Below are 21,409 nucleotides of genomic sequence, written 5' to 3'. Positions count from 1 at the left end.
TAATGGAACGAGTCTGTCTCCTCACTCCCCTCCCTGGCCTGCCCCTACGTGCCTTGGACCTTGGTCTTCTTCCCACTCACTTTCACTCCTGGCCTCACTTCACCAGAAATGGCCTCTTCCATTCATTTCCATAGTCAAATTACAGTCATGAGCCACGTAACAATGTTTTGGTCAATGAAGGATGGTGGTCCCATAAAATTATAACGGAGATGAAAAATTCTTATTGCCTACTGATGTCGCTGCAATCTTAATATTGTAGCACAATGCATTCACTATTCAGATGTTTGGTGATGCTGGTGTAAACAAACCTACTGCGCTGACAGTTGTATTAAAAGTATAGCACGTACAATTAGGTACAGTACATAATAATGGATAATGATAACTGACTGCTACTGAGTTATATATTTACTGTACTATGCTTTTTATCGTTTTGAGTGTACTCTTTCTACTTATTAAAAAAAATAGTTTGCTGTAAAACAGTTTGCCATGTTACACCAGCAGCAGCCTCATACATCTCGTTTACCGCCTCTCTTGATTGCATCACTTCCTCTTGAGCTTGATTTAATCTCACGTTGTTTTGTACAGTAACATGCGTCATAGTCTAGGAATAATGGGCTCCATACAGCCTAGGTGTGGAGCAGTCTATACCATCTAGGTTTGTGCGAGTGCACTCTATGTTTGCAAAATGACAAACCCGCCTAACGATCAATTTCTCAGAACACATCCCATTGTTAAGTGGTGCACGACTGTATACCAAAATCTTTTTTTTTTTTTTTTAAGCTGAGCCATCCTGCTACCTGTTGGCAGCTCAGCGGCTGCTCAGCTCGGGCTGGGAATCGAACTGCTGTTGCTCAGAGCTCAAACTCATGAGCAAGCTCTTAACCAACTAATCCACTTGGCCGGCCCTGTATACCAAAATCTTCAAATTATTCTAAGAAGCACAGACGCAATCCAATTTTTATTAGTTCTTTCTCCTCTCAGTCCCAAACACTTCATGTGTGGAATATTTACATCCCACCTAATAAATTGCCTCCTGTCTTGTGGATATGTCTTATACTACAACTCTTTCTGTGTCCTGTTTCCCCAAACTATATTTAGAAGCTATTTTAGGGCAAGGACTGTCTTCTATCTCACTGTATGAAAGCATCTCCTCACTGTATGAAAATGTGCAAATTTTTGGATAATGGAGTAGTAATGAGTTTGCTCAAAAATAAGTTTCTATTTATCATCATACTGACCATACTGACCATTTCACATGTATTTGTTTAGTGTATGCTTTTGTACCTTTTATTCATATAAACCTTATCTAATTTAAAACAAAGACTTATCTTCCAGTAGGATTTTGCTCATTTAACTTACTTCATAACGGTAGTAAGTACTCACCCCAAAGTGGTGTTTATGGAAAGGATGACAGTTTAAAATAGGGTTGAAAGTTCCACAGATAGGATTCAGAGAATCCCTTAATACAAAAATTTGAAGTCACCTGCAAAAATGTGTGTGCATGCTGCATCTTTCAGGGAAGCAAATCCATACTTTCATCAGATTTCCCTCCTTAGGAGTTTAAGATTAAGAATCACCAGTTTTCTCAAAAAGCTAAATATAGAATTATCATATGACCCAGCAATTCTACTCTTAGATATATAACCAAGAGAATGAAAACACATGCTCATACAAAAACTTATATATGAATGTTCACAGTAGCATTAGTCATAATTGCCCAAAAGTGGAAACAACCCAAATGCCCACTAACTGATGAATGAATGAACAAAATGTAGTATACCCATACTATATATGGAATATTATTCAACCATAAGGGAATGAAGTATTGATACATGCTACAACACAGATGAAACTTGAATCCATTATGCTATGTGAAAGAAGCCTGGGCTGGCCAGGTGGTCACAGCGCGAGCTCTGAGAAACAGGGTCACCAGTTCAATTCCCACATGGGCCAGTGAGAAGTACCTGAGCTGAGCTGCCAACGGGTAGCCGGATGGCTCAGCTGGTGAGGGCACATGCTCTTAACAACAAGGTTGTCAGCTGGACTCCCGTATGGCATGATGGGTTACGCCCACCCACAACTAAGATTGAACATGGGACGTTGAGCTGAGCAGCCGTGAGCTACCGATGGGCAGCCAGATGGCTCAGTTGGTTAGAGTGCGTGCTCTTAACAACAAGGTTGCCAGTTTGACTCTGGCATGGGATGGTGGGCTGTGCCCCCCTGCAACTAGATTGAAAGCGGTGACTGGACTTGGAGCTGAGCTTGCACCCTCTACAACTAAGATTGAAGGACAACAATTTGACTCGGACCTGATGGGTCCTGGAAAAACACAATGTTCCTTTCCCCAGTTCCCCAACACTGTTCCCTTCCCCAATTCCCCAATAAAAATCTTTAAGAAAGAAAGAAAGAAAGAAAAGAAAGAAAGAAAGAAAGAAAGAAAGAAAGAAAGAAAAGAAAGAAAGAAAGAAAGAAAGAAAGAAAGAAAGAAAGAAAGAAAGAAAGAAAGAAAGAAAGAAAGAAAGGAGCCTGACACAAAAGGCCACATGTTGTATGATTCCTTCCACATATTGTATAATTCCACTTATGTGAAATGTCCAGAACAGGCAAATCCGTGGAACAGAGAGTATATTACATAGTAATTGCCAGAAGCTGGAAAGAGGGGCGAATGGGAAGTGACTGCTAATGGGTTACAGATTTCTTTTTGGTGTGATGAAAATGTTCTGGAATTATAGTAGCGATGGCTGCACAATTTTGTGGACATAATAAAAACCACGGAATGGTACACTTAAAAGGGTGAATTTATTGTATGTGACTACCATAAAAAAATAAAATCCTTCTCTTCCCCTGCTGCATGTTTGACATCTTTTGCGGCACCCTTCTTCCCAACCTAAACTACATTAAAACTTAAAAGTGCTCTCCCAACAACCTCCTTCTCATGTTGTATCTCAGGCTGGAAAATTTCAGATATCTCCAATTTCTTTTCTTTCAGTTTCAACAGCAGTCAGTCACCAATACCAGCCAGCACTTTCTATTAATATTAAAAATGGTTATCATTCTTGAATACATAATTCCTGCCAGGTACTATGCTAGATGATCTACAATTATCTTTAATGTTCACAGTAGTCATGCATTTTACAGAGGAGGAAACTGAGACTAAAGGGGATTAAGTATCTTGTCTGTCCTTCAAGTCTTTCTCCCTCTAAATGAGCGGTTCTCAACCTGTGGGTCGCGACCCCTTTGGGGGTCGAACGACCCTTTCACAGGGGTCGCCAGGTACTCATATGTGGGCGTATCTGCATGTGGGCCTGGAGACAGATAGAGGAGCGGTGTCTCGGTTCCTAAGACCATCGAAAATATGTGTTTTCCGATGGTCTTAGGCGACCCCTGTGAAAGGTTGAGAACCGCTGCTAAACTATCCTCCACCCTTCAGCCAGTGTGATCTTCCTAAAACTAAATCGGATCATGTCACTCTCCCACCTAAAGCTCTTCAATGGCGACCACTGTCATGAAGTCCAGGCTCCTTAACTGGGTATAAGGTGCCCTTCAGGAGTCCTCTTCTCCCACCACTCTTCATAACAACTTCGTTCAGTTCCTGGACCATGCCAAGCTTTTTCTCCTCTTGCCGATGGACTTGGCACAGGGTTCCCTCAACAAATGTGTATTAAGTGCCCACTCTGCCTGGCATTGCACTTGCTGCTTGGGCACATGTCGTGAACAAAACAGATATATGTCCTGACCTCAATATACTTAAGGCCTAATGGAAGAAACCATCAACAAGTAATTACAGGTAGTGGTAAGTGAACTGAAGCAAGCAGCATGATGTATTATAGAACATCGAAGGTTAGGGGTCAGGGGAAAACTATAGTGACTATTTTAAATCGGATGGCCCGGTAAGGTCTCAGGTGCTAACATACTCTGAAAGCTGAGGATTAAGGAACCAGCTATGTGAAAGCAGGTAAGAGGAAGGGGGTGTGTGACAAGAGATGTTCCTGGAGACAACAGCAGAGCCCAGACCAAGGATTTTTGCAGGTCATGGTTAGAACTTTGGATTTTATTCTAAGTATTAAGTGCAATGGAATTCATTAAAGAATTTTAAGAAAGGAAGTGTCACTTTTTGCTGCCGAATGGAAAGGGGATTTGGAGGGGTACAAGACAGGAAACAGGGGCACAAGGCCTAAAGCTATAGTAGTGGTTTAAGTGAGAAGTGTGGATAATTTGGACAAGGATCTGATCGTGAAAGAGGAAAAAATAGACAGATTAAATGCAGAATTGACCTGCCTTACAAAGTCATCAGCTGAAAGTGAAAAAGAAATGAAGAGAGGACATAGTTTGGCGAATTGTCATGGAAAAGAAAGTAGGCTCACCACAGAAATAGAAGATCAGAAGGCTCTCAGGCCCATGCTGAGTGAATATTCAAGAGGTTGACAATTTTTATTTTACAGTGTTATCAATTTGTCCAGGACTTTTTCCAGCAAAGTTCAGCCATATAGGTGCAGGTGCAGAAGGCAAAAAATTGGGTTCATCCAGAGTAGGGGTTTTGCCAGAAGAATAAAAGGCAGTGAGGGATAAGAGATAGTGTAATTTCAAGGGAGAGATAATAATGATATAAACTATTACATACACTCTCAACTGTCTTAGGGGGTACAGATGGGCAGAAAATGGAAGGATAATGAATTTGAGGTATAGGTGAAGTTCAAGTATTGTCTCCTCGGGGTACATAAGTAAGTGAATTATAAAGGCAGGAGGTCAGATAGCTAAAAGTTATTATTTGCTTCTTCTGCTTGGAATGGTCAAGTCCCCCTCTAGGCAAACAGGACTATTTGATCTCCAACCATATCCAACCTGTGCTTTCCTGCTCCCAGTCTTCCCAGGACTCCCCATTACTACCACCTGAGATTGTCTCTATCTCATCCAACACAAATGCCTACCTCAAACTATTCCCTCCTTGAAGCATTTATGTTTTCCCCACTGGGATCTCTCTCCTGGTGACAGCCCCTCACTCAGTGTGTACTACTGATAGTATTCACATTACCACATATATTAATCATTCTTTTTCCTGTTTAGGCCTCTTTACTCAATTGGGGGGAAAAATGTTGTTATAAACAATCAAAGTCTCTTGATCCCGTGGCAGTCCCCAGAATAGTGTCAGGGACTGAGCAATCATTCAATAAATGCTAACAAAGATCTCTGGCTCATGGGCCTCCAAACTTGAATCGTTTTCTAACGCAGGATTCCACCGAATCGAACAAAAGCTCATAATCCCTGTTCACAAAGGTCCCAGATATCTCCGTTTACCTCAAGGGTGGGCTCCAACTCCACAAATTAATTATAATCCACTGTAACATTCAAAAACACCGTTATGCATTTAACAGCACTGGTAGGATGCAGGGATATGGGGCTTGCACAATGATCACAAACCTGGATGCTACAACTTGAGAAAAGCCACGAGAAAACAAATAATTTTCCTCATAGCTTAATGCAGGGCCAGAGAGACCTGGGATAAAAGGTAGACCAAACGGGCACATGAGAGGTGCCAAGAGTAAGCTGGCATAGGGTCGTACTCATTCATGGTCTGACCTCACTCAGCCTGCCACCTACCTTCCTCCTCTCCAGCTCCAGCTGCAGGGCCAGTATCAGTGGTCGCTCCCGAGCCTGCCGCCATGGCTTGCAAGACTCCAGCTCCGCTCGAATCCCACAAGTGGAGTGGGGCGTGAGTGGGGTAGGAGGAAAGTCAAAATCCCCACTCTGAAGCTGCCACACAGGAAGGAGTCGCAGCGGTTGCTACGCGGCTCTCCAGGAAGTGCCGCTCGCATGAAAGTCATGTGACCGGCGCTGGGCAGGGCGACGCAGGTTTGTTTTGATTCCCAGGTTGTTGAAATATAAGCACGTGGTCTCGGTTGTGGCGCTTTTTGCCTAACCCAGAACTGATTTAGCCTTCTTTCAATGTAGCCTTTTCTTAGCTTTGTTTCTGTTGCTCCTCGTTTTCCAGTCCGGTCCGTCCTTTACGCCTTGGCACTTTCCTCCATCCAAATGCATCGGAGTTTTAGAGAATGTTTGTTTTTTTGTGTGTGAAGCTAGGAGAGTGGAAAGTGGCTCTACGTTCGTTTACCCTGCAGCAGCTCTTACAAGCCTAGGATACCAGGAGAGCTCTCGCTTCTCCTCCCCTTCTCTTCCCACCCCTTTTGCCCTTTTGGCAGCAACATGACTACATCTGGTTTTGGTGGTTGCCAGGGAATGAACCTCGGGCAAATGTTCTTTAATTGTGTTCCCCATGACTCATTTCCCCACCCAGACAAGTCAAATCGCTTGGGTTTTCAAGGACACTAACCAACAGCTGTCAGAATTCTGGATTTGTGTATAAAAATAAACAACCGGCTGCTTGATCAAGAGATCAACAACTCTCACCCTTCTTGTTTACTTAGGTCAAAATCATATCAACTGGAGATGGATCTAGGTCATTTGGGGGCAGAAATCTTCCAGTCTAAATATATCTTCATTGATCGTCTATTAATGACAGGCAAAAGAGTAGAAACATATCTATATCTTTTATATATGAAGGAAACTGGCTAGTTTATAATCTCATTGGGTATGGAAGATAAAAAGCTGATAAAGCTAGGCAGTATTTACTGTACATAAACAAACAAACAAACCCAATAAATGATTTGCAGGCTGCAATCCTCTGGGTCCCTACTACGCCCTCAATCTTATACTATCTTCCCCTATAATTTCTGAAGCTATAAACCCAACAAAAACAAGAAGAAACCAAATATAGAAGCAAGCATTAGCTTAAGTTACTGGAGGCCACCGAGTTTTTTATTAGGCACATGATGTAAAACTTGGACACTTCCTCCATCAACACGGGTTCCTTGCCCAACCTCCTGGAGTACATACAGCCTCTCTGGGAGTTTCCTTTTCCCTGGGCTCAGCCGCGCTCCTCCCTGCCTTTCCAATTCCTCCCCATCCTCCCTTTGGGACGCGGGATCCATTCCGTCTCCTGCCACCCGGTGGGTTGGAGGCGGTCCCAATCCTGCACCCCAGCCTCCTCCTAGCCGGCCGCACCTGCCACCCCTCCCGGTCTGAAGCTGTCTCGTTCCGCGCAGGCGCACTAGGCGCGGCCGCGAGGCCGAGGGCGACCGAAGCAGCCTCGGCCTCCACCTCCTCCGGACTCATCCGCGCGGGGCTGGTCGGCGGCCACTGGGACCGCGGTGGGCAAGGGCCCCGCGGCCAGCGCGTAGCCATGGGCTCCGGCTGGAGCAGCGAGGAGGAGCGGCAGCCGCTGCTGGGGCCCGGGCTGGGGCCTGCGCCGGGGACTGCTTGGCGAAGCCGGGAGGCGGCGGCGGCTGCATTGCCCGCGGCCACCCCGGGTCTCGGGCGGGTGTACGGGCGCCGCTGGCTGGTCCTTCTGCTCTTCTCGCTGCTGGGGTTCGCGCAGGGCCTGGTCTGGAACACCTGGGGCCCCATCCAGAACTCGGCGCGCCAGGCCTATGGCTTCTCCAGCTGGGACATCGCGCTGCTCGTGCTGTGGGGGCCCATCGGCTTCCTGCCCTGCTTCGCGTTCATGTGGCTCCTGGACAAGAGAGGTGAGGGGCTCCGGGAGCACCGGCCGGGACTGTCACTCCTGGGGGAGCTTCCTCCCTCAGCTTCGTCTTGGGGGTTGTGTGAGGTGACGGAGTGTTGCGGACATCCCATTCCTGACTAGGAACCTTCCGTACCCAAATCGACAAATACGGGAAAGCTTTTTGGCAGCTATTTTGTTTTTATCGGGGCCCAAAGCAACAGCAGGGATTAAGCCTTCTCTAAATGTTCATGTTTTTGCACATTGTGGACGTCAGAGCATTCCCATGCACGTGCTATGTATGTTTTTTTTAACACCTCACAAAAAATGACTGATGCTTTGACTTCAAAGGGATTTGGGGATGTTGAGGGTGAAAGGTCAGAAAATAGACAAATGATGCCCAGGAAGTAATGACTTGGCTTTGCATAATAGATGACTCCGGCCCATAAAGAGCTGTTGGGAAACTGGGATCTGACTCTTTGGTTTCTGGGAAATGGTACACAGCAGCTTTAAAGTGTATGTATGTGACTAGGTGGATGTGTTAGTTGAAATTTATAACTCAGATAAAGCTTGCGGATGGAGTGAAGACTTCACACAGGATTGCTCTGAACAGACGTTTCCTTTACAGCTTGCCAGTGTGATTCTGTGAGGAGACCAAAAAGAAAGGTCATAGGATTGAATGATAAGATATTGAATTATACCACACAAGTGTGGGTAAATGATTCATGATGGATGTGATATAGCTGCTGAAAAATGAAGGACAATTTTAGGCAGAGAAGCATAGTGCCTAAAAGAAGAGAAATAATTTGATATGCTCTACTTTAGTGTTCAACTCTGAGCATTAATTTTAAGAAGGCCATTGACAAACTGGAGTACTTTAAAGGTTGTGTGACAGGAATGATCAAAGATGTAAAAGTCAAATGTGTAAGATGAAGGGAACTGGGTGTGTCAAGCTTCAAAAAGAAACTTGAGGCAGACTATAAAATATGTGAGGCTCAAGTAAAAGAGGAATTAGACTTGATGTGTGTCGTTCTAGAAGGAAGAGCTAAAGTGAGTGAAGTTACAAAGGGATGTAACTCAAACCCATACAAGGAAGAACCTTCTAACAATGAAAGGCACCCAGCCCTGGGAGGTGTGTCATGATTGGTGTGGAACTTCCAGATACAGCAAGTACTTATGCAGAGCAGAGGATGTGTGCTAGTTGCTGGGGAAGGGTTTCTTGTGCTGGGAAAGGGTTTCTTGTGCTGGGAAAGGGTTTCTTGTGCTGAATGGAGGTTGTCTTTGTTTGGGTTTTTTTGTTTGCTCCTAAACTAGATTATAGACTTTATTTGGATTTCACCAGTTTTACCACTAATGTCTTTTTTTTAAAAGATTTTATTGAGGAATTGGGGGAGAGGAACAGTGGTGGGGAGTTGGGGGAGGGGAACAATGTTGGGGAATTGGGGAAGTGTAACAGCCAAGTTGTTGTTCTTCAGTCTTAGTTGTGAAGGGCCCAGCAAGCTCAGCTCCAAGTCCAGTCGCTACGCTCAGCTCTGTGTTCAATTAGACGTGGGTGGGCGTAGCCACCATCCCATGATGAAATCGAACTGGCAACCTTGCTGTTAAGAGTGCACCCTCTATCCACTGAGCCATCCAGGTGGCAGCTCAGCTCAAGGTGCCAAGTTTAGTCCCAGCCGCAGGTGGGCATAGCTCACCATCGAACAGGCAACCTTGCTGTTAGGAGCAGGTGCTCTCACCAGCTGAGCCATCCTGTCACCTGTTGACAGCTCAGTTGCAGCTCATCTTGGGCGCAGCTCACTGGTCCATGTGGGAATCCAATCAGCGGACTCTGTTGCTCAGAGCTCTCACTCTTGAGCAAGCTCTTAACCAGCTGAGCCACTCCGCCACCTCCCTTCCCTCACCCCAACGAATGTCTTTCTTTCCCCTCTGTCCCAAGGATTCAGTTGAGGGTCCCAAGTTGCATTTAGTTGTTACTTCTCCTTAACCTCCAATCTGTGACAATTCCTCAGTCATTTCTTACAAGGTTGGCTAAATTTAGGGGGAAATGCTATTTTGTTGTTTCTTTTTATTAGGAGCATTTTTCAATATTATTCATTAAATGTAGCCAACCTTGGTTTTATGGTAGAAAATTGTTAATTTTTACCTTTCTTGTTATAATTAGGGACTACCTATTTGCTTTATAGAATAAGTTACGTTAGGAATTCTCTCAGAGCTCCATGTGACTATATGGCAAATTCAATTCTGTTTTTCATTGGTTGAAGCAACAAAAAAATAAATTTTAAAATTCTCTTTTAGGAAGTGGTTTTCCTTTTCAGTAGGACAAAGCTAATACACTGTCATATGCTGGCTATCCTGCTGCAGATGTTCTATCTGCATCCATAGAAAGTGAGTTCCTTTTATCCCTGGGTACTAAAGTATCTTTCTCCCTAGAAGGTAGATAGTTGTCTGGCCTTCCTCTTGCCATGGGTCCTGGTCAGTTTAGCATAGAATACTGCTTATCTTCCTGAGATCGGTTATGTACCCTCTCACCCCTTTCCACTTTCCAGCAAGGAGACAAAAAGGACTAATGATGAGCTAATAGGAGAGCCAAAAGCGAATGTTCCCTAGAAGCCAAGTGAAGAAAGGTTCAACAAGGAGATAGCACCTGAATGTGTGCTAAGCACTGGGGAGAGACAGTCCTCACAGAGCCTACATTCTAGTGACAAGATACAGTCATCAAACAAGAATAAAATTAAAGATATAGCATGTCAGATGGTAATTGTGCTTTGGAGAAAAATAAAGCAAGGCAAGGGAGAAAGGGGAATGTGATTCAATGATACTCTATATAAGTGAGTGTCAGGGAAGGCCTTACTGATAACGTATATATATATTTTTTAAGATTTTTAAATTTTTATTATTTTTATTTATTTTTTATTGGGGAATTGGGGGAGGGGGAACAGACAAGTTGCTGTCCTTTTGTTCTTCAGTCTAGTTGTGGAGGATGTTGCTTCACTGGCCCATGTTGGTATTATCATTGCACTCTTTTCGGCTGAGGCAGATTGGTGGCCGGCCTCTGGACGGCCGCTCACAGCAGCTCTTGGCAGCTCACACCGGCTGCTGGCTGCACATGCTGGCTGTCAGCCACTCACGGTAGCTTATGGCAGTCCACTGCAGCAGGGGCTGCAGCCTACGCCATCGCCGGCAACTCACGGCAGCCCAGCTCCAGGTTGGGCTGTTGTTCACCATCTTAGCTGTAGAGGGCGCAGCATCACTGGCCCTCATGTGGGATCCAAACAGGGGCCCTGCTGCTCAAAGCTGGTGTCCCAAGCCAACTCTTAACCAATGCGCCACTCGGCCGGCCCCATAACATGTATTTGAGCAGAGACTTGAGGGAAAGGGAAACCTAGTGTGTCAGTTCTGAAGAAGACTGTTTTGGGAAAAGATAAAGGTCCTCATCTTGTTCGGCATGTCCAAGAAAGAGCAATGAAGCCTGTGTGGCTGGAGTTCAGCCGTGAGGGAAACAACAGTAGGAAATGAAGTCAGAGATGGTGAATCATGCAAGGCCTCATAGGCCACTGTACGGTCATTGGCCATTGAGGAGTGAGGAAGGCTCTCTCCACGGGAAGGCTCTGAGCAGAAGAGTAAGATGATGACTCTGCTGTTGTCTTGAGAACAAGAGCCAGAGCAGGGAGACCAGTACGGAGGCTAGTGGAATAACCTAGATGGGGCTGATGGTGACTTCCAACTGGGGTGATCGTAGTGAAGGATTTGATCAGTGGTTAGATTTCTGATATATGTTAAAAGTAGATTCACCAGTATTTGTTGATGGATTGGAGGTGGGATGTGAAGAAAGGAAAGGAACCTAAGATGTTTCTCAACTTTTTAGCATTCGTAAATGGGAGAATCAAGCTGCAATTTACTGAGATATAGAAGATTGTAGAAGGAACAATTAGGGGCTGATGGCATGAAGATCAGGATTTTGAAATGCCTGTTAGATATCCAAGTGGAGGGGTTAAATTGTCAGTTGGATTTACAAATAGGGAGTTGGGGGGGGGGGGGAAGCCCTGAGCACTTAGTTTGGAGTTGATCAACCTATAATGGTATTCAGTCTTGGGGCTGAGTGAGATCACCTGTGGAGATAGATGGGTGTTGCTTCAGAAGAGGACTGAGCCTGGGGGCATTCCAACATTTAGAGATTGCAGAGGTAAGGAAGAACCAGCTAGCGATGACTGACAGTAGGACCTTGGATTTATTAATAGCAACATGGAACTCTTTGGTATCGTTTTAAAAAAATAGTCTCACTGGCGTGGTGGGGGTGAGTTCAAAATAAATTGCAAGATGATTGGAGACAGTGAGTGTTGACATTTCTTTCAAGCAGTTGTGCTGTAAAGGGCCGCTGAGAAATGGGGCGTAGCCAGAGGGAATGTGGCTACTGAGAAGGTATTTTTAAAGATAAGAGATATTAAAGCCTATCTCTGTAATGCAGTATTCTAATGGATCTAGTAGAAAGCAGGAATTGAACAACGCTGGTGGGAGAGGGAAGAACTACTGTAGCCATACCCTTGAGTCAGCAAGAGGAGATGCAATCCTCCAGAGCACAAGCAGACAGGCTGGCCTTGGATAGAAGTGTTGACAGCCAATTCTCCAGTAGTAACAGAAGAGAAGAGAAGAGTGTATAGATACAGATGCGGATGGTGGGTGGGAGGAGCTTATGGAGGTTATCTTTGCTTACAGTTCTCAGAAAATAGGAAACAAAATTATCACCTGACAAGGGAGGCTAGGGAAGCAGTCATTGGAGGATTGAAGAGAGATGATAAATTGTGAAACTATTTCCCAGGAAAGTGGAAGAAAGCACACGGACGAGGAAATTATAGTCATGCGCCATTTAATCATGGGATATTTCTGAGAAACGCATCCTTAGGCGATTTCATTGTTGTGTGACTGTCATAGTGTGTACGTACACAAACCTAGACCGTATAGCCTACTACACATCTAGGCTAAATGGAGTAGCCTGTTTTCCTAGGCTACAGGCCTGTACAGCATTCACTGTACCAAATAACATGAGATTAAATCAAGTGCAAGAGAAAATGATGCTATCAAGAGATGTATGAGGCTGCTGCTGCTGCTGCCCATATATCATGGATACTGCTTCACAGCAAACTTTTTTATAAGTAGAAAGAATATACTCTAAAATAACGATATAAAGTATAGTAAATGCATAAACTAGTAATAGTTGTTTATTATCATTATCAAGTATGTACTGTACATTATTGTATGTGCTATACCTTTATATGACTGGCATCACTGTAGGTTTGTTTACACCAGCATTACCACAAACATGTGAGTAATACTTTGTGCTAGGATGTTACAACAGCTATGACATCACTAGGAAATAGGAATCTTTCCGCTCCATTATAACCTTACGGGACCACCATTCATTGTATATGTCTGTCGTTGTCCGAAACGTCATTATGTGGTACATGACTGTATAATAGGATTGTTGGGCACTAAGGGCCTGCCTTAAGTTATTGGGCATTCATTTCAGGAGAGACCAATCAGCATGGTTGTGTGTTTTCCTCAGCCTGTTCTGCCAGGCAAGCACAGGCATGGATAGAGTTGGCAGAGAGAGATTTAACCACAGTTGCAGTTTACCAGGTGAGTAGGACTAAGAAAGTGCAGACCAAGAGTAGAGGGTTATGTAGAGAGTGATATAACAATGGAACATGGAATAAAAACTGGGTAAAGGATAAAAGGAAACACATGACATGGATGACAAAAAGTAGTAAGACCCAAAATTGTCATTCCCAATTGGATGAAGATTTAGAATACTAGAAGGAATGACTAGGAAAGAAAGGAGGTCATGGTTGAATAGTGGAATACTCGAAATTGAGATTATGCCATGGATGCAATTATGGTAAAGTTAAGGTCAGATTGTAATCAAAAGAATGGACTGAGGTAGAGTAGAGAACATGGTCATGGAATAAGAAGTCAGGAGAACGAGAGGCCAAGATATTGAAAGGATCGTCTAGTGGGTATTGAAATAACTAGATTTATGAAAGAAGTAGTGTCCTAAAGAGTAATAATAAGCCAATATATTTTCAAGTAGTGAGGGTGAATGACCTGGAGGCAGGTATGTGGTGGTCTGTAGACAATTGTAGCAATGAATGGTGAGTATTACAGTCAGATAAAATTAAATCAAAGGCTGTTCTGGCCATGATGGAGTAATAGGAACTGGATTTATCTATCCATCTCAAACAACTAAAAACAAAGAACAAAATCAAAGTACAGTAATACCTTGGTTTGCGAGCATAATTTTTTCCGGAAACAAACTACTCGTATTGCAAGACATTGCTCATTTACTACGTTAAAATGTATTAGAAATGTTTGCTTGTCTTGTGGAACACTCGCAAACCAAGTTACTCTCAATCCAAGGCTTACTGTATATGAAACAGTGGTTTTCAGACATTGGACAACAGGCAGAGCAGGACAGTGATCCCTATGATTATTTCAGCTTACTGCCTGGAGAGACTTTCTAAGCAGCACTGAAGAGATGGGGAGCCCAAACAGCCCTGCAGTTTTAAGTTGAGGAGACAATTGAGAATTCAAAGAGGCCAACACAGCTAGAATTCTTAGGGTAGAGTACCAGAGATGAAAAAGCTTCACAGAGAGAAAGGTCTAGATCTATAGGAAGTTCCTCTTGAGTCTTCAGCTAAGCACCAATCGATCAGTGGATACATGTGAGGAAACTACCCAAGTCTAGAGAAACAACCACCAAAAAAGAGCAGGCAGAACAATTCCCAAAGTTTATGCAAGGCTGGGAATAGTTCACTTTCCCAACAGCCAGAATGGAAAAACCTCATAGTACATAGGAGGTTGGGTTGAATACCCACAAGGACATTGCCTCAGTAGTAAAAACAGATGATTCCTAGACTAAAAGCTGCTCTGGTTCCACCTAGTAAAGCTTAAAAGTACTCCTTGAAACGATCAGAGGTAACTTAGCTGTGTCCTAGAACATTGTTCAAAAATATTTAAAGAAGTGGGAAAAAAAATCCACCACCCAACATGGTAAAATTCAGAATGCTGACATCCAAATCAGGAATTACCAAGCATGCAAAGAAGCAAGAAAATCCAACCCATAAAGAGGAAAAAAAGCTATCAATAGAAACAGACCCAGAAATGGCACAGATGATAGAATTAGTAGACGGGGATATCAAAACAGCTAGTAGAAATATACTACATATATTCAAGAAGATAGAAAAAAACATGAACATGTTAAAGACAAGAAAAAAAACAAAAGACCAACATTAAACTTATAGAGATGAAAATGTAATCTGTGTCTGAGACCAAAAAATATATACTGGACAGGATTTAACAGCAGATTAGACATTTCAGAAGAAAAGATAAATAAACATGAAGACATAGCAATAAATACTATCTAAAATGGAACACAGAATAAAAGGCCAAAAACCCCACAAGCATCAGTGAGCTGTAGGACAGTTTTAAGTGGACTAATAATATACATGTACGTAATTAGAGTCCCAGAGAAGAAGAGAGAGGTAATGGGAGAGGGCATGGAGTGAGATGAGGTGGAGGGAAAAATGATATAATGGCAGAAAAATTACCTAATTTGATATCTATAAATCCACAAATCTAAGAAACTGAGGGATTCCAGCAGAAGAAACATGAAGAAAACTAAGCACATCATGATCATATTGCTTAAAACCAGAGAAAATCTTAAAAGCATCAAGAGAAAAGAGACTGGGGAGCTTTAGGAAGGAGAGAGTAAACTAATCTAGCAGTGGCTGAGGAAGCAGGGTCCTCAGGAGAGAAACTTCAGTGGGAGTTGGAAGGTGAAAAGAATGTTTAGAGAAGAGCTTGAGAATATAGAGATTCCGCTCATCCACTGGTTCTGAGTACTCCAGAGGCAGGCACAGTGGACAGGTTTCAGGAGTTGGGGAGGTGGCAGAGATAAGTTCAGATTACGGGATATATAAAGCCATATTGGGATAAGGATGACCTGTAAATCTTGACTCTCTCATGACCGATGTAAACAGGAAAAACAGGCACAATATGATTAGTCCTGATGGTCTCCAAGGCAAATTGTGATGGCGAGGATGTGACTGCTGAAGACAGGAAGACTAGAGATCTTCCCAGGAGCAAGCAGCTTGTCTTCAGTTCAACTGATGGAAGTATGGAGCCTGGGAAGGGCAGTATTACCAGATAAACTTTGGGGCCATAACTAATTTCCCATGTATCCGCCATGGGGGCGTGCGCGCGCGCGCGCGCGCGCGTGTGTGTGTGTGTTTCAAATCAACTTTGCATCCTGAGTTTCTAGGCGCCTGCTGCATGGACTCCATTCCTATAACCAGATAGGTCCCCAGCAAGAGGAGTTCTCCATTGGAAGGAAGTTTCCTGCAATGCCTAGATTCCATATTTGAATAGAATTTATTTTTATTTACAATCATGTTTGCTTTCTCAGAATCGTTCTAATACCTTTCATAACATGGTTTTTGCACTCACATCCTAGAAATGTAATCACTTGGGATCTCTATATAGGTGTATATAAAGGTCCTAGATGTCTCATAAGCCTATTTTCCTGGGGCCCTCATACCTTTCCTTCCCAAAGTCAGTTGATACCTTTTTGATTACATGCAATTGTAGAGTGCTGCCTTGTCAATTTGAATGAGATAAAGAAAGCATTCTATTTCAAAACTGCGCATCAGCTGGGGTGGGTTAAGTAATACTTGGCAACAATTAAAAATAAGCAAGAAAGCCACAAGCTGTACCTATAAGGTTGCTTTAATAATCACTTTTTTACAACTTCTTTATTCTTAGATGTTTATATTGGCCATTATATTGTCATTTGTTTGATAAAAAACATAGTTGAGTAGAAAATTGTGCTAGCCTTGTAGAAAAGGGAACCTGGTTATTTGGACCGTATATGGCCGTAAACAGTGCCCCACTGCTCACTTGGTGGCTGCTTACCTTATTTACAAACCAAATATTTAGGAAAAAATAAACATCGTGTATTGTAGAATGGAATTCTACAGTCCCAAATCTGTAAGATTTTATTCAGTATCTCATAGGGCACCCAGTATAACCTTACAAGAGCAACATTTTGCAAGTTTAAGGTATTTATGACCATGAATGTACTTTTTATTAATTACACTCTATTTCCTGTGGCTATAATATGGTTTTAAAATCTGTGTTCTTTAGTAGAAGCAGTAAATGAGTAGTATGTATTACTTGTTACTGAGAAGCACAATTTTCTGTGCCATTCCTTCTGCCAAATTGTATTAATCATGTTTAGATCATATACGAATACTACAAAGCTAACTCGGTTCATATCACAAATCACCCTCAATGTAGCATGTGTGCCTGATCCAGATCTCAACTTTGTTTTCCTTAATATGTTTAATCTGCATAATTATAGTTTTGTTGACTTTCAGTTTCCTTCAAGCAGAGAAGCCCTTTGAAAACCAAAAACTTAACCATCTCCTCTTTGCCAAAAAAGAAAAGTCTGAAAAAATATGTGTTAGATAGTTTAAGTCTGTTCACTGTGAAATGGTTTCAAAGAGGTGTTGACTTTGGGAGAAATTAGAAGAAATGTTGCCACTTTTGCCACCCACTCAGTATGAGCCACCTGTGTGATGTGGCTGCCACAAACAGTGAAGCAGTATTAGTTTAGTAGTAACGGAAGTACAGCGTACCAATAGTAGGAAGATATAGTCCCATTATATTGTGTCTAGTTTTGGTTACCTTATTTTTATATTCTCTTTTATCTTGTTACCCATGTGATGTGCCATTGGCACACATTTTCAAAATAACTGATCATATTGAAATACAAAGGGAAAAGCTATCTGATCCACAGTATCATCTGAAGTCTAAGCCATGCTTTTTTTTTAAACAGCATCATTCTATAAGTGGAAAGCCATCTGATAAATCAAGAAAAACAAAAAGACCATTATTGTATTAATGATCAAAGGATTTTAAAGAACTGCTTCCTATGACTCTCCAACAAGGATTCACTTATCCTGATTATAAAATAAAATATATAATTGGCAAGTTGTCATTTTTTGAGAAAATTTAAAGCAATAATCTATCACCTTAAGAAACATTTTCAAGGCAGATTAGAGTTTTTGCAGCTTGCATTTGAAAATTAGAAATTTTATATTGGAGATATAAAATAAAATACCTAGTTTTTTTAAATTATTTTTTAGTGTTACATGTGAACAAAACATTCTAGCCATATACTTTGAAAAACTGGAGCTAATGGAACTTCTTTTTCTATCCTTGATGTGCTCATTCAAGTTTTCTATTAAAGTTAGAATAATTTCATTTTGAACATGTAGAGTTAATTTCCATCATGTTGGGTGTTATAGCAAAAAGCCAAATTAGAATATAATAGCAGCATGACTGAGTAAAACAAAAAATCTTTGTTCTTAACATTGGACTTACTTGAAGAGAAAATAGAAAATAATGCAGATGTTTATGTTTCCTTTTAGGTCTTCGGATAACTGTGCTTCTGACATCTTTCCTTATGGTTTTGGGAGCTGGTCTAAGATGCATACCTATATCAGACTTAATGCTCAAAAGAAGGTAAATCCTATAAATAACTAAAATTTTTCCTATATTTTTAAAGTTTGTTATGAGTCTATTATATATGTTTGGTTATATATAAATTTTTAGTGAACAGTTCCATTTCTAAGATGATCAGTAGAGGTTTATATTTATAGTCATATTTATTTTATTCCCTATATGATGATTCAGTATAGACATTAGTTGTCATAGGGAAGATACTATACTAGTTACATAAATAAAAAGAGAACAAGTTCATCTTCATACTATCCAGCAGCATAATAACCACAGGAAAATAACAGTGTAACATAAGAAAGAATAATGTAGTTAATGCCATAGAAGAGGTATAAAATTGCCCTGAGAAACTGAGAGACATTTTGGCTAAGGGTATCAAAAACAAGAGTTCTTAAGGGAGGTGACGATAAAACTAGGCATTGAAGAATGAGTAGAATTTTAATAACTATAGTTAGGGGAAGGATATTCTGGGGTAGAGGAACTACAGGAGCAAAGGCATGGAGGCAGGTAAGTGTAGGCCTCTTCTGGGATGGGTAGGTAGTTTCATTTCTGCAACTGGGGTCCATGGATTTATTCTTAGGGGGTGCAAGGTATATGAAGATTTTAAATTTTTGTTTTCCTTTTCGTTATAATATTAAAAATTATTTTGCCGGTAATAATCTGTAATTAAAAGACATTTTTATTGACCAGAACATCAGTTTCTTAAATTAGTGTTTCTCAAACTTGGATATGACCTTGAAAGCCATTGAGAAATTTTTTCCTTTAAAAAGACCCATAAATTATTCAGATTTGGGGGTACAGAAGAAAGTATAAGAATGGATTATAAAGAGATGAGTTTAGAACAGGGTATCCAGATTATGAAAGATCTTGTTGCCATCCTGTAGAATTGTCTTTTCCTCACTGGACAGTTGGGAACCACTTAGGTTCTGAATCAGAGTAGCAATAGAATCAGACCTGTTAGGCAAACTATGTGAGGTACGTAGGATTAATTACAGATACTGTCAGCAGGAGACCAGGAAAGATGTAGTGAGAGCCCAAGCTAGAGTCATTCTTTTGTTTATTTGTTTATTCATTTATTAATTCATTCATTTAACACAATATACAGAGCTCCTACTGTGTGTTCTGGGCACAGGGAATACAGCAGACAACACAGTAGACAAATCCCTGCCTCATGGAGTTTACTTACCAGTTGGGGAGATTCACAATAAACTAGGTAAATAAGTAAAATACAGTAAAACCTTGGATTGCAAGTAACTTGGTTTGCGAGTGTTCCGCAAGATGGGCCAACATTTCTAATACATTTTAAAGTGGTAAACGCGCGATGTCTTGCAATACATTTGTTTCCAGAATGAATTATGCTCGCAAACCAAGGCATTACTGTATATATTATGTGCTATGGAGAAAAAATTAGGAAAGAATGATTTGAAATGTCAGGGGAAGGATGGTAAAATTTCAGAAAGAATGGCTGAAAACAATCTCTTTGGGAAGATCACATTTTCAGATAAAAACCTGAAGGAATGAGGCATTATCTAGGGGACGAGAATTCCAGGCAGAGAGAATAACAAGGGTGAAGAGTGGGAAGAGAAGAGCACAGCTGGCAGGGAGACTGGTATGGCTGGAGCTGAGTGAAAGTCTTCTTGCAAAGAGGGGTAAAAATGAGACCATGGCAGTGGGAGTGTGAGGCAAGGTCCTTTAAGACTGTCAGCTTTTTCTGTGCTAGGAAACCACTGGAAGTTTTGAGCTGAGGAGAACCATAATCATTGTTTGCTTTATTGAGAATAAACTGAAGCTAGAGGTCAAGGGCAGTAGTAAGGAGACTTGTTAGGAAACCAGTGCAATAAACTAGGTGAGAAATGATGGTGACTTGGGTCATAGTGGTGGCAGTGGTGGTGGTGAGACGTCAAATCCTGATTATATTTTGAAGGATTTGCTGATGGATTGGATGAGGGGAATAAAAGAAAGAGTGGACCGCTGCAAAGTGGCAATAGAGGAAACATAACACAATGTAATAAAGGCCATATATGACAGACCCAAAGCTAATGAGATACTCAAAAAAAGCTAAAAGCGTTCTCCTTAAGATCAGGAATAAGACAAGAATACCACTTTCATCACTTTTATTCAACATAGTATTGGAGGTCCTAGCCACAGCAGTTAGACAAGAAAAAGAAATAAAAGGCATCCAAATTGGAAAGAAAGATGTAAAACTGTCGTTGTTTGCAGATGACATCATACTGTATATAGAGAACCCAAAATATTCCACCAAAAACACTATTCGAACTGATAAATGAGCTCAGTCAAGTAGCAGGATACAAAATTAATATTCAGAAATCGGCTGCATTTTTATACACCAGTAATGAATTGTTGGAAAGAGAAATGAAGAAAACAATCCCATTAACAATTGCACCAAAACAAACAAACAAACAAACAAAAAATCTAGGAATAAAATAAATGTAACCAAGGAGGTAAAGACCTATACTTGGAAAACTGTGAGACACTGAAGAAAGAAATTGAAGAAGATACAAATAAATGGAAGCATATACCGTGCTCATGGATAGGAAGAATTAACATTGTTAAAATGTCCATCCTACCCAAAGCAATCTGTAGATTCAGTGCAATCCCTATCAAAATACCAATGGCATTTTTCACAGAACTAGAATAAATAATCATAAAATTTATATGGAACCACAAAAGACCCCAAATAGCTACAGCAATCTTGAGAAAGAAGAACAAAATTGTAGGTATCGCGCCACCTGATATCAAACTATACTACAAGGCTATAGTAAACAAAGCTGTATGGTACTGGCATAAAAACAGACACAGATCAATGGAACAGAATAGAGAGTCCAGAAACAAACCCACTCCTATATGGTCATTTAATCTATGACAGAGGAGGCAGGAATATACAGTGGGGTAAAGCCAGTCTATTCAGTAAATGGTGTTAGGAAAACTGGACAGAAAAAAAAAAAAGAAGCTGGACCACCTTCTTACACCATATACAAGAATAAACTCAAATGGATTAAAGAGGTAAATATAAGACCCGAAACCATAAAGTTCCTAGAAGAAAACATAGACAGTGAACTCTCAGACATTGCTCTTAGTGATATTTTTTCTAATCTGTCTCCTTGGGCAAAGGAAACAAAAGAAAAATAAACAAATGGGACTACATCTAAAAAGTTTTTGCAGGGCCGGTCGAGTGGCGCGATGGTTAAGAACTGGCTTGGGACGCCAGAGGGCCCTGGTTCGGATCCCACATATGAGGGCCAGTGACACTGCCCTCCACAG

The 21,409-nt window shown here is 41.6% G+C and overlaps 2 protein-coding genes across 7 annotated transcripts in view; one reads left to right on the top strand and one right to left on the bottom strand.

Annotated features, from left to right (window-relative positions):
- HSPBAP1 (HSPB1 associated protein 1) overlaps window positions 1-6,320 on the bottom strand; it is a 62,443-nt gene extending 56,123 nt beyond the window's left edge. For 2 of the 5 annotated variants that reach the window (XM_019652634.1, XM_019652645.1), the window contains exon 1: window positions 5,599-5,816. In XM_019652634.1, coding sequence (XP_019508179.1) covers window positions 5,599-5,662 — 64 coding nt within the window. In that variant the 5' untranslated portion in view covers window positions 5,663-5,816. Of the gene's footprint in view, window positions 1-5,598 lie in introns of all 5 variants that reach the window. The other 3 variants (XM_019652663.1, XM_019652623.1, XM_019652655.1) reach the window with 3 other exon arrangements.
- A 509-nt stretch (window positions 6,321-6,829) lies between these two features.
- The window catches only part of SLC49A4 (solute carrier family 49 member 4), a 70,309-nt gene continuing 55,729 nt past the window's right edge, over window positions 6,830-21,409 (top strand). Inside the window, exons 1-2 of one of the 2 annotated variants that reach the window (XM_019652671.1) lie at window positions 6,830-7,580; window positions 18,040-18,133. In XM_019652671.1, coding sequence (XP_019508216.1) covers window positions 7,238-7,580; window positions 18,040-18,133 — 437 coding nt within the window. In that variant the 5' untranslated portion in view covers window positions 6,830-7,237. The remainder of the gene's footprint in view (window positions 7,581-18,039; window positions 18,134-21,409) is intronic. The other variant, XM_019652679.1, reaches the window with a different exon arrangement.

Source organism: Hipposideros armiger, unplaced genomic scaffold (genome assembly GCF_001890085.2).
Source record: "Hipposideros armiger isolate ML-2016 unplaced genomic scaffold, ASM189008v1 scaffold_8, whole genome shotgun sequence".
Taxonomy (NCBI): Eukaryota; Metazoa; Chordata; class Mammalia; order Chiroptera; family Hipposideridae; genus Hipposideros; species Hipposideros armiger.
The sequence above is the reverse complement of the archived record's forward strand: the minus strand, read 5'-3'. Positions and strand labels throughout refer to the sequence as shown.